Source organism: Leucopleurus acutus (genome assembly GCF_964270905.1).
Source record: "Leucopleurus acutus genome assembly, chromosome: 2".
NCBI classification, from domain to species: domain Eukaryota; kingdom Metazoa; phylum Chordata; class Mammalia; order Artiodactyla; family Delphinidae; genus Leucopleurus; species Leucopleurus acutus.
In genome coordinates, this window is record NC_139143.1 from 98735645 (window position 1) to 98749489 (window position 13845).

The following is a 13845-nucleotide window of genomic DNA, read 5'->3' on the forward strand; positions in this document are numbered from 1 at the left end:
TCGTCCATACCCCTTTAATTATCAACTTCTTTGGGCACCAGCAAATTCTTCACTGTCTTTCCCAAGGACCATCTTCACTGAGCTTACGGTGCTGGGCTGTTCACGTGGCCCAGGGTGAGCAGTGATGATGATTGAACGCACAGGGCCCTTCTTGTACATTCCTCAGGGTGTTAAGCACGCTACACAGGTTATCTCATTTACAGCTCCTTGGGCTGGGTACTGTAATTCTGTTTTATAGATGAGAAAACCAAGACACAGAGAGATTAGACAAACTAATAACAGCAAAACTGGTTCTTGAACCAAATTCTATCTGATCCCCAAAACTTTGATCTTCCTACTATGTTCTACTGCCTAGAGTCTTAAACAGTAAGAGAGCCAAACACCAAGATGTTAACTCTTGAAAAAATATTTTAAGACTTTTTACTTACCAAATATCCTTTTATGATTTTTGCAGTATTTCTACAGCACTTATAAAGTATGCTGTACATTAAGAAAACTGTATAAGACCATTCATGATGTCTCCAGATTCAGTAACATTTATACTAAAATAGATGTTTCAGTTTAAAGAGAGTATACTCAATAGTATATTTTTAATTATCTAAAACTTTTTCATTTACTTCGTTCAAATTCTTTTAAAAAGCAAAGATCCTTCACAAATGCAGTTAAATATATCTTTCAGTTATGTGTTTTATTAGAATGGAACACTTAAAAAAATCAATCATTTTTATTTCTATCTTGTACTGGAAAGATTAATACATGAATTTGATTAAATAATGTTAATTTGAAAATTCTAATTGTAGAAATGTCCAGAAAATGACATACGGAGTTGCTGCCTAGCAGAAATCAAACAGACAGAGGAAAAATATACAGAAACATTGGAGTCAATAGAAAAAGTAAGTCATCAGGTATCATTCTTGACGCTCCAAGACTGCCTTGCTAATACATTAGGCTCAGTGTTTCTACAGTGTCTGCATATTCTGATTTTCAGCAGGACTTTGGGTTTAAAGATCTCAAAGCAGATTTACTCATCCCACAATGATTTATTGATTTCTTCGTATGTGAATGGCACTATTCTAGGGACTGTGGGTATAGCAGTCAACACAACAAAGCTCTAGTTCTCATGACACTCTCATGGGAGGGTTTATAATTTAAGCAAATGAGTATGCCAGGTGGTGATAAATTCTCTGAAGAAAAATAAGGCGGAGGAAGCGGGTAGTGAGTGATGGGAGAGGCTGGTGTTACCTTATATAGAGTGGTAATGGAAGGCCTCTGTGGTCAGATCGTATTTAAGCAGAGAGCTTTGTGAATGGAGGGAGTGGAGTAATCCATGCGAATATCCCAGAGTGGACAATCCCTGGGAGAAAGGTCCTCACGTGGGACAGTGTTCAGTGTGCTTCAGGGAACAGCAACAGCCCAGGAGGCTGAAGCAGAATGAGTGCAGGGGAGCAGTGAGATCAGAGACTTTGTGAGCCCCCAGGTCACAGGGGACATATAGGAGCACCTGGCTAAAAGCTAGAGCGTTTTGAGTAGAGGAAGTGATGGGATCTAATGTAAGTTTTTAACAGATCATTCTGACTCTTGTCAGGCAAGGGTGGAAATTGAGAAAAATGTTAGAAGGATATCGTAATAATTAAGTTGATGGAAAATGGTGGAACTGGTTGAGGTGGCAGGGAGTGGTCAGATTCTGAATAAATTTTGAAAGTAGAGCCAAGTGGATCTGATGATGGATTAGGTAAAGGATGTGTGGAAAGAGCAATCAAGAATTCTTGGTTTTCTGTTCTTGTTTTTTTGTTTGTTTGTTTGTTTTGGCCACGCCACATGGCTCGGTTTGTGAGATCTTAGTTCCCTGACTAGGGATTGAACCCTGGGCCCACAGCAGTGGAAGTGCAAGAGTCCTAACCACTGGACTGCCCAGTGGGAATTCCTAACAATGCTAGGTTTTAAGCATGAGTAACTGTGTAAATGGTGAAGATGGTGACTGAGATGGAGAAGGACAGGTGTAGGAATCACGAGTCTGTTGGGACTTACTAAATTTGTAATACCTATTAGCTTCCAAGGGGATGTATTGAGGAGGAAGTTAGATGTATGAGTCTGACATTCAGGGGAAAGGTTGGATGTATAGATTGGGCCATTATCATTATGCAGTGGTGTTTAAAGCCATGGCACTAGATGAATCACCAAGGGAATGGATGTTGATAGAGAAGAGGTTTGAGGTCACCTCTGGTGACTTCCACATTTGGAGGCTAGGAGAATGAGAACCAGGAGAAAGTTTTGGAAGTTTAAAAAGAGAGCTGAAGGCATGGAAGAGTTGTTTAGGAGAACGAGAGGGTAAATGTACTAGGATAATGTAGCATTACAGGCTCATTTGGGTTTTGTGATTATATTTTTAATTAGCTATCAGTGTAGCTTCTGTTTAACTTCTTAGGTATAGGCACAAAATATATGGCAAGCTAGATTTAACCAGGGTTTTCATTTTTCCAGAATGAAAGAAGAGAGGGTAAGGGTACTTGTAGGGCAGTGATTCTGATGATGGCTCGTGGAATGTAAACTGGGTAAAAAGGGAAGTGAGGACATGAGGGATGTGAGATGGTCAGGGGATTGGCAGACCCACTGGGTTGGAGAAGTCCTTGGAGAAATGAGCTGTAAAGGTGGGAGGGTAAAGGTCAGAGACTTGCTTGCTTCACCTTAATTCTGTGGAGCATATGCAGTTGTTGGTAATGACGGGGTCTTGGGCTATGACCACAGGAGGACCTGAGCTAGGATAGGGCACAGATTATTGGAGTTCAGGGAACCGAGAGGCCAGGCTATTGGAAGGACCATCTGCACAGATACTGATACAACCAAAAATGAAGATGGGGGTAGTAATGGACAGAGATATGGTAGGCCAGGAACTAAAATTCTCAAAGAATGAAGGGGAATGATCCATAAATTGTATATGCAAATTATTGATCTCAGGGATCTAGAATCTTCACAGAGCATTTGAGGGATATTTTGAATTAGTCCTCAAACATATCTCCAGAAGGTTGCCATTTTTTGCCAGTTCGGCCAGAGGTGTTCTCTCTTCTTTTTTTTTCTTACTTTCAGAAGGATTTATAGCCCAAATCTTTTATTTTATATTTTAAATGTATTAACTTGTATTTATGTCTTCATATCTCTGTTCAAATATAGAATCTTTACGGTAGAGAAAATAGTTTCTGCTTTCTTGGTATTCATAATACTGATTAACTTCAGTAATATTTATTGCTCATTGATGAGAAACTATTATATAGATTAGGATAAGTTGTGCTTAATTATTACCCCTCTCTTCTCTCCTGGTAGTATTTCATGGCACCATTAAAAAGATTTCTGACAGCAGCTGAATTTGATTCAGTATTCATCAACATTCCTGTAAGTAAAAACATGCTAGCTAAAATTGTGGTACACTTCTATAAAATCCTCATTTTCTTATTGGGTCCCTATTTGAACATTCTATTGTATTTTTAAAGAATTTTAACCCAATTTTCTGTCTCCTGAGTTTTTATAGTCTTATTTTCTGGAAATAACTAGTAAGTCGTATTGTCAAGCAAAAGTCAGAATGTATGCTGAACGCAAAAGGATAAGGTTGATGTATTATACTTAACTGCTTGTCACAACAAGGTAGTCTCAGTTAATCCCTGGTGTTATGGTCTCTTTCTCTTGTGGGAATCCCCTTCTGCCCCATTCCCTGCTCTATTGTTCTTTCAGCCCCCCAACCCCATCTTACAGACACTGTCCTGGCTCCATCTGTCTTCTTCACTTCCCTCCATTCCTACACTTCCTTGTCCTCTGCTTTTTGGTGTTTTCTTCTTCTGGTTGCATCAGCCTAAACTCCCATTTCTGAAATACACTGCTTCTTTATGATATAACAGTCTTTTATTTTTAAGATAAATTTATTTATTTATTTATTTTTGTTGTGTTGGGTTTTTTTTGCTGCGTGGGCCTTCTCTATTTGCGTCGAGCGGGGGCTACTCTTCGTTGCGGTGTCCAGGCTTCTCATTGTGGTGGCTTCTCTTGTTGTGGAGCACGGGCTCTAGGCGCATGGGCTTCAGTACTTGTGGCACATGGGCTCAGTAGTTGTGGCTTGCAGGCTCTAGAGCGCAGGCTCAGTAGTTGTGGCACATGGGCTTAGTTGCTCCGCAACATGTGGGATCTTCCTGGACCAGGGCTCAAACCTGTGTCCCCTGATCTTCCTGGACCAGGGCTCGAACCTGTGTCCCCTGCATTGACAGGCAGGTTCTTAACCACTGCGCCACCAGGGAAGCCCGATATAACAGTCTATTTTAATGGTAAGATGTGAGGAGCTTTTCTTCACATTTACATAGCATTTCAAATTTCAGGGTACCTTATTATCTGACAGTCCTAAAAGGATATGTACCCAAAAGCATAGAGGCAAGCCAAATGCAATACCATGTAAGGTCTTGCTAGGCAAGATTCAAGTTCTTAGACCTCTAGAACTGGCCTCAGTTTTTCTTTTTTTCCTTTAATATTTATTTATTTATTTAATTTATTTATTTTGGCTGTGCTGGGTCTTCATTGTGGCACACGGGACCTTTGTTGAGGCACACGGGACCTTCGTTGCGGCATGCGGACTTCTAGTTGCGGCATGTATGCAGGCTCTAGTTCCTCGACCAGGGGTCAGACCCGGGCCCCCTGCATTTGGAGTGCAGAGTCTTACCCACTAGACCATCAGGGTAGTCCCTCAGTTTTAATATGTCGCTCTTATATACAGTATATAAGCTTTTATGAACCGGCTTGCTTGTATCACCTGTAAAGTCTCTAATATTTTGATTCCTTTATATTTAGTGTTGCTTTGCACCAGTTTAGCTATGGCATGTTGTCCTTGTTCCTGATTTTGGCCAAATGAAGACATTCTTATTGATTTGTAACGTAGAAGGAAGAAAAAGATCCCAATATCAAATGAATATTTAGCATAAAACAAACCACACATTTTAGGAAGATGAGGATCTTAAACCACCGAAATACGCTCACTGTAACTTAGAACGCATTTGACAGTCCTTATTCTAATAGCTTTTCCATGCTCCTCAGAAAAGTGACAGGGCCAACATATTCATATTTCACTTAGCACCTCCTAAGGAAGGGCATGCCCTGCATCAATGTGTGCTCCAAGGTACACGGGAAGAGATCCTGGGAGAATTGGCACCTTGATTCGGATCTCCTCATTTCCTGGCTGTGACATGTATTTTACTGTCTGACCGAAAATTACTTGCTTATCAGGAAAAATGTGAAATTCTATCTTTTGAGTTGCCCTAGTAAACTGCCTACTACAATTTATTTGCTGCTTATTTATGACATTAATTGGCTGGTTTCAAGTAATTTAGTCTGATTATTGTTAGCTTAGCTCCAGGACACCACTAATTGACCAAAGTACAAATCTACATTTTTATGTCTCGAGGACATGAATCATTACTTTATCCTGTCAGTAAAACGTTAAGCACTGGGATAGTTTTATTTAAAAATTTAAAGTGATTATAAGATGAAACTGAACTGTACATATTTTTATACAAGGAATAAATTACCCTTTAATAACTAGAGAGCGAATTTCTTTTTCCACAGTCAGATCTGAAATTGCTATCTTCCGTGAACATGGCCTGTCTTTCTCCCCCTCTCTCCCTCCCCTCCCCTTCCCCTTCTCTCTTTTCTCTTCTTTCCCCTCCTTTTTTTCCTCTTTACTCATGGTAGCAGGTTTATATATTGAGGGTATTCAGCATATCCTTGAATGGCAAGTCTGGCAGCAATAGGGATGCTGGGCTCCGGGTGATTTTTTTGGTTCTGATTCCTAATTTGCTTTGCCACTGTTTTCTTTTCTAAGGAACTTGTAAAAGTTCATCGGAACCTAATGCAAGAGATTCATGATTCCATTGTAAATAAGAACGACCAGAACTTGTATCAAGTTTTCATTAACTACAAGGAAAGGTAACTTTTGGATTTTAAATTTTGTGGCTATTAGTTTGTAATTATAGTGAGGGTTAGTATTAAAATTGCTCATAAGTAGCTATTACTATCGTTCATTAAGATACTGTCTGGGCAGTAATTAGAACATGGGACAGTTAATTTCTGGGTAGTGGTTGACCTCTATATATGTATCAGGGAAAAGAAAAAAGAAAAAAAGAAGGGTTCAGACTTTTGCATTGAAAACCAGAAGGTGCAGTTTCTGTCACTCTTGAGTCCTGTAGACTTCAGGAAGTCATTTTAACTCTCTGAGCCTCCTTTTTTCCATCTGTAAATGTTAGGGGTAGATTATCTGGTACGTAGTGCTTTTTCCAACTCTAATACCTTATAATTCTGTATTTTGGAGTATTACGTTCACAGCCAACGTCAGTTTCCCTTTCTGAATTTGAAAAAAATCTTCCGAACAATTCACATAAATTAGAAGTACCAAGGAATTTTGCTTAAAATAGAGCGCTCTCTTTTAAAATCAAGCACTATAGTTCCTAGTACTAAGAAGTAGCTAATTAATTGCTTACATCAACATTAGATAAATATTAATGTAGTCGTTTTTTTTGTTTTCCAGTAGAGGGCTAAAAGAAACAATAAATTAACCGGGCTCTTTGCAAAAATCGGTATTACCCCAGAGATACCCTTCCCGAAGCAGGCTCAGACCCCATGCAATGTGAGTTATCTCCCAGCCAGCACAGCTCAGCCCTCTCATTCCCACTTTTCAGATAATGTATTTTTCTTAATTAAAACGGGGGAGGGAGTAGGAGGTTTATTAATGAGTAGAGTTGTAAGTAGTGATTACAGTGAAACAGTAGTAGAAAATAAAACTGTTCCTGAGTGAGCGTGAACAGTGTAAAAGTTGATCTCTAATAGAAACTTGAAGAGAAGTTTTTAATTTTGTTTTTGATTATTATATGCACTCAAATAATATTAACAGTCATTAAGCCAGTTTGTAAAATCTACCTGCTATAAAAACATGCATGGAATCAATCCCATTCAAATTTGGAAATTAAAAATAGTCATTTTTAATACCGTAAATATGAGTGACTTTCATTCGATAACTGTATGTGTGGTGTGTCTTCAAAAGAAACAAGAAAGCTGAGGTTCAGAGAACTTATGAGTCATCTGCCCAGGGTTACCTGGAAAGTAAGAGGAGCAGGACGAGTGAGATTTGCTTTGGTTATGCCTAACTGTGGTTTTAAATAGGTGAATTTCCTCTTCCACTTTATTCTTGCCTTTTTGTCCTCAGATTTTTTCCTCTCTCTCTTTTCCTTTCAGGTTGGTTATTTATGGGCAGTACTGCAGTGGAGTGGAGTTGGCCATCTCTAGTTTAGACTACATTTCTAAGACAAAAGAAGATGTCAAACTGAAATTAGAGGTGACTGTTTATTTTTTGTGTGTATATGACAGAGTAAAATAAACTAAAACCAACATATTCTTTTCATGATCTATGCAACAACAAATTTCTATGAATTCTAAGTGTAATTTCATAAAATATTTTAATATATAGCTCTATAAAATAATAATGTGGCAGTAATAATAACAGTAGTAAGATAGAAGATTTATGGCTTTTTTACATGCCTTATCTCATTAGATCCTCATGACTTTGTGAGATACATACAATTAATTTTTTTATCTTATGGTTAAGAAAGCCAGTGTTCAGAGAGATCATGAGTAATTTGCCCATGGTAGTAAAAGGTACAGGATGAGTAAGATGTATGTGAGATAATATGTATGTAGATGTCAACTGTTTACTAAAAATATAAGATATTGGGACTTCCCTGGAGGTCCAGTGGTAAGACTCTGTACTTCCAGTGTAGGGGGCGTGGGTTCGATCCCTGGTCAGGGAAATAAGATCCCACATGCTGCATAACACGGCCAAAAGATATTTAGGGGAAAACGTATAAAAAGGGCATGGAATATGTATAACTGATTCACTTTGTTATAAAGCAGAAAGTAACACACCATTGTAAAGCAATTATACCCCAATAAAGATGTTAAAAAATAATAATAATAAAAAAATAATAAAAAATAAAAAAAGGGCATGGATATTACCCATAAGAAGGCAAGACAGGCACACATATGATGAGATTAAGTAGTATGTGATAAGCACTCGTAGTCAGGGCTCCATGAGTAGGACTGAGTGATCACTTCAGTATAGTTAGACTGTGGAAGATTTACCTGAAGAGGGAGCATTTGAGTTAGGTCACTGAAGAATGACGTGAGTCTTGATAGATGAGAGTCCATGTAGGGCATTCTGGAAGAATTGGTATGTCTTGACCAGAAGGATCAGGCAAGTTTGAGAAATGGCAAGTATGTTAGTATGAATAGAGCACATGGTAACAATGGAAAATAAGTCTGGAAACTGTGTTAGGTCATTTATTTTTTTGGTACATCTTTCCCCCCCACACACACAAGAAGAGTTTGCACTTTCAGAAATCTTTTGAAAAACGATTATTTATATGCTATATGAATTGTCATCTCAAATATATTATCCATACGTATGGATCTTCTTAAATTTCAGGTAGAGATGTATAGTCAGCTCTTCTGTGTGTGGCTTGGTTGGCTCTCTCATATCCTCCTTGCTGCTCTTTGTTGGGTTTAGCAGTGAGGTCAGGTGATGAACAGAGAAGAAGAGGTAGATGATTTGCAAGTCAGAACCCCTTCACTGTTTAGCGTATCTGGTCTGATTTAATAAAATAATTCCCACAAAGGGGAGCTATTGGTGAGAAAATTTGCACATCAACCGACTACCAAGTAACTGTACTAATTCTATATCATGGATCCTTCTTTCTCACCTCTCACAATCCCTTGATGATGCGGATCTTATGGCTGGAGATGGTTTGAGTCACCACTAAGTGACATCCTTACAGCCTTGTTAGCCTAAAGGGCCCCTGCTCCTCTTTGGAGAGCAGAGCCTCGTAAGTCTAGAACTATAAGCCACCTTGACTCAAATTAAAACACGATGGTAAGATAAAAGTTAACAACGTACACAACGACTTCCTAATAGAGCTACCATTTAGGCAGTTTTTTTTTAATAAAGATATATAATTCTGGTTCAAGAGAGGAGTCAGAAAGTGGTCAATCAAACCTGCATTATATTCTCAGCATTATATGCATGTTACTCTCCCTTCTTTCAGACTCACTGTCAAAATCCTGCCCAGTGAGCATACGCTATAGTTTCTGTAGTCACTGTAAGTCTTAGGGAAAGAGAGAACCTCAGACTGAGTTTGAAAGGCCCAGGGTGAGGTGATGCTGGTTGTGTTAACCATGGGTCTGATTTGGAAGTATTTAACCAGATACTTACTATAAGCCCTCAACAAATAGTCTTTGCTGGAACTGTCTTCTGCAAGTCCCAGCATGATGGAGGGAAAGCTGCCTTATACTAGGTTTCTCTCTGCCTCCTTCATGTCTTCTGTTTTGTGGTTATTTTTATTCTTGGTGATTTTTGTCTTTTTTTCACCCCTACTGTAGAACCAAGGTAACATGGGGTGAAGGGTAATAGAGTCTCTTTACCTTGTTCTCTAAGCTGGCTCATCCCTATTACATTTTTTTTTCTTTTCACTTAGAATTGGAGTTGAGGCTAAGCACTTGACTGGATGTTTGGAAGGATCATTTCTACCCTTTATTTGCTTTCAATACTAATAAGCATTTTACACTTCAGTCTCGGCCCCCTAATTGTAGCTAATGCCAGCGCTGTTAGTTTCTTTACTTCCTGAGCTTATAACTTAGAACTTGAAATAATTTTTTCCCCAACAGTTTTACACTGACTTCCATAACATAACAAAGTAAATTTTAAATGTATAACATTTCTGTTCTTAACACTATGGTAAGATGGCATAACATAAGAAGTGTAAGATACAACCTCAATTTCCAAGGAACTTAAAATGCAGCTGGGAAGATGAGACCCATTCATTACAATAATATTAACAGTTTGACCTCCTATTTGAGACCCATGATCCAGAACTCGCTATAATCTGTGGAAGCAAGAAATCATTTGAAATAGTTATCTGTCCAGTGAACCCCAGCAATTGATAAGATGTGAGCTAGCATGCCAGGATGTGTCACCAGTTCTTGTTTGAAAGCTGTAGTCAAGCACTCATTAACTCAATATGGTCATTGGAGCTAATGGTGTTTGTTTCTATAGCTCCTGATAATATAATATATCCTTCCATGTGCTGGAAAAGCTAAGTGTGGGCAAAAGGGAAACTAAAGAGTATTTTCTTGAATACAACCCCTTCCATGAACTGGAAAATTCCTTGGTCTTGGTTATGTAATTGTCTGAGGATTTTGGACTTAGGTTGCTCACAAATAAAAATATCTTTATGACACCTTATTGTTTTTTTGGATGATACCATGAATATTTGAGAAACAGTAAGATCAGAAAAGCAATTTGTTCAAGGTCACACAGACAAGAATTGCCAAACTTGATTTAAATTCAGGCTTTGACACTGCAAATTCAAAGTACTTTCCTCAAAGTCTTAGTTAATGTCAATAGAGTGAACCCGTCAATGCTATTTTTTGATAAACTTGTAAGAAAGGAGATTGTGAGATTAAAAAAATAAAATCTGAGGCTTTGAAAACTTTGAATCCTGTATTGGGTTTATACTTTAGCAAATTTTGGGAGTCAATCATTCCATTTCATTCATTACAACAAATGTTTAGTCAGTAAATACTAGATTCTTAAGAGGTATAAAAGACATAATATATTGGGGAAGATATTATACATATACAACAATAATTAAGAGACCCACAAGGCACAGAGAGACAGCACAATTTTGATTGGGACTATTACTAACAGCCTTGAAGTATAGTTCTTCAAGAGGATGATGAATTTTGCTGGGAACTAGTCCAAGCACATGGCAGTTGGAGAGAACCGAATGAACCAATGGTTCATGATGGTGGGGAGGGAACATAGTGGGTTTAATTAATGGGGCTTGTTCTTGATGCCTGGTCCACAGGCCTGCTTGGGGAGACTGGTGAAAGGTTAAGTGGTAAGTGAGGGGAAAATGCTGGAGGACCACTAGAGAAAATAATTTTCATGTGTAAAATAGTTCTACATATTTATTCTTATTTAGAGTTGAAATGCTACAAGTTTTGTTTGTTTCATTTGGTTTTTAACTGACGATACTTCCTAGTTTTAAGAAAGAAGGATTGTTAAGGAAAATAGCAAAATATTTATTGTAAAATAACAGTTGTGCTTATGGCGTTTGCATCCTTTAATGTTTGTATTATGACTCCTTTTGCTAAAACTAAAACAGTTCAATTTTTAAAAAATTTCTTTAGGAATGTTCTAAAAGAGCAAATAATGGGAAATTTACTCTTCGAGATTTGCTTGTGGTTCCTATGCAGCGTGTTTTAAAGTATCACCTTCTCCTTCAGGTATGTAATTTAAAACTGTTTGTTTATTTGTTCATTCATTAATTCAACACAATATTAATGAAGCATCAACTAAGCTGCAGAAACTTTATGTTTGGAGCCCTATCCCCTTACAGTTTTCAATTATGAGGATAGCTAAGTGGGAAATAACAAAACAGCTGGAAATTGTTTCTTCCTTTTAAGCAAAGATAATTCTGTATCTTTCACACTGTCACATTTTGAGTTCTTCAAACAGAACTGGCTCCAAAAAAATTAAAAAATTTAAAAACAAGGCAAAACAAATACAAATATCCCTTCAACCAAGTCTTCTGTCATTAGCAGTAATCATTTATTAGAATCTCAGTGTTGCAATACACTTGAATTTTGACAGGTTAATTGTGTTAGAATTTGTGCCTTATAACCATAAACGAAAGAGAATTGTGTCACACTCTGTGTTACTTTCTGCTATACTAAATTATAATAAGACTGCATTTATTTTGAAGTGATTCTTGTTATAACCCCAAGCTTATGGTTTCCACGGTTAGTCTTCTAATGAGGGTGGAGAGTCTTATAAATTTAACTTGATAGCTGTACCAGGAGACTCATTAGTTCTGCTCCAAAGAAATGTCTTACTGTATTAGTCTATCAGCTTTGCTGATGCTTGTGAAATGCCATTTTAAAAAGATCTACTACCTGTATGTGAAATATAATTCTGAGTTTGCTGTGCTTTATACATCTTGTATATTAAATTTCTTGAACTGTAACTGCAAAATTATTAGTCATTTCTATTTTCTAGTGAGAAATCAGAAAAATTCAAACCCTGATTATTCCTTACAAATGCATTAAAACATTTATGAGACCTAAACTCAAAGCAACTTAATCAAATTGCATTTTATGAAAAAATAATAAGGAAGACTTAGGCAGTCAATTTCTGAGACATCATGAAACTAAAAACATCTCCAAAAGAAGCTAATAATTTATCTTGTAACTTTAGTATAGTCAAATATTGATTGAAGAGTTTAAAAGTTGCAGTTTTCAAGAAATATCTATTTTCTTCATTACTCAGCCATAAAAAGAAATGAAACTGAGTTATTTGTAGTGAGGTGGATGGACCTAGAGTCTGTCATACAGAGTGAAGTAAGAGAAAAAACAAATACCGTATGCTAACACATACATATGGAATCTAAAAAAAAAAAAATGGTTCTGACGAACCTAGGGGCAGGACAGGAATAAAGATGCAGATGTAGAGAATGGACTTGACGACATGGCAAGGGGGAAGGGTAAGCTGGGACGAAGTGAGAGAGTGGCATGGACATATATACTCTACCAAATATAAAATAGATAGCTGTAGGAAGCAGCTGCATCGCACAGGGAGATCAGCTCCCTGCTTCGTGACCACCTAAAAGGATGGGATAGGGAGGGTGGGAGGGAGACGCAAGAGGGAGGGAATATGGGGATATATGTATGCATATAGCTGATTCACTTTGTTATACAGCAGAAACTAACAGAACATTGTAAAGCAATTATACTCCAATAAAGATGTTTAAAAAAAATAAAAATAAAAATAAAAATTAAAAAAAAAGATTTTAAGCAGACTTATAAAAGTATAAAATATGACCTTACCTTTTGGAAAGTCAGTGAGCTTTTTCTGCTCATTTCTCTTGGGTTGTTTGATATTTTAAATTTCAAAAGTATACTTAGTTCCATGATGATTTTTTAAAATAGGAAAAGTTTTATCTGGGATACCACACTTAGATAAAAATTCTAGAAATGTTTTTCCATTTCAAAATAGTGTAGAGTAGAATTAATTTGTCTACTGTTTAGAAATGTGTTAAATAAATATGGTATGAATTTGAATATTTTCTACTTACTACTGTATTTTAGTGGGTAAATCATTTTTGAAATGCCTTATGATCTGAAATCACGGATTTATAAAATTAAAATATTTTATAGTGGGGGGTTTGAAACTTTGAGAATACTGTTATTATTTAATAGAGGAAAAGTAAACATAGAAACAAAAGAGTATCACTCTGACAAGTTTATTATACTTAACAGATTTGATATCTGTAGGTTCTGTTTACAACTAGAAACACTACTGGTATTGAATTCAGAAAAGATTTTTTTTAAAATTTATTTATTTTAGGCTACATTGGGTCTTCCTTGTTGCACGCGGGCTTTCTCTAGTTGCGGCTACTCTTAATTGCAGTGCGCAGGCTTCTCATTGCAGTGGCTTCTCTTGTTGTGGAGCATGGGCTCTAGGCACTCGGGCTCTAGAGCGCAGGCTCAGTAGTTGTGGCGCACGGGCTTAGTTGCTCCGCGGCACGTGGGATCTTCCCGGACCAAGGCTCAAACCTGTGTCCCCTGCATTGGCAGGTGGATTCTTAACCACTGCGCCACCAGGGAAGCCCCTCAGCAAAGATTTTTGAATGGATCCCATGAGCTGCATACAGTGTGAGTCTCTCAACAATGTAAAACAGCCCCCCTCACACTGATAAAGTCCACTGTTTTATT

General features: G+C 37.4%; 1 protein-coding gene across 2 annotated transcripts in view; it reads left to right on the top strand.

Moving 5' to 3' along the window:
- The window catches only part of VAV3 (vav guanine nucleotide exchange factor 3), a gene marked incomplete at its 5' end in the record, with an annotated part of 392829 nt that overhangs the window by 185225 nt on the left and 193759 nt on the right, over positions 1–13845 (top strand). For both annotated transcript variants that reach the window (XM_082833520.1, XM_082833521.1), the window contains 5 exons: positions 801–893; positions 3319–3387; positions 5849–5952; positions 7255–7354; positions 11263–11358. In XM_082833520.1, the coding sequence (XP_082689646.1) occupies positions 801–893; positions 3319–3387; positions 5849–5952; positions 7255–7354; positions 11263–11358 (462 nt within the window). The remainder of the gene's footprint in view (positions 1–800; positions 894–3318; positions 3388–5848; positions 5953–7254; positions 7355–11262; positions 11359–13845) is intronic.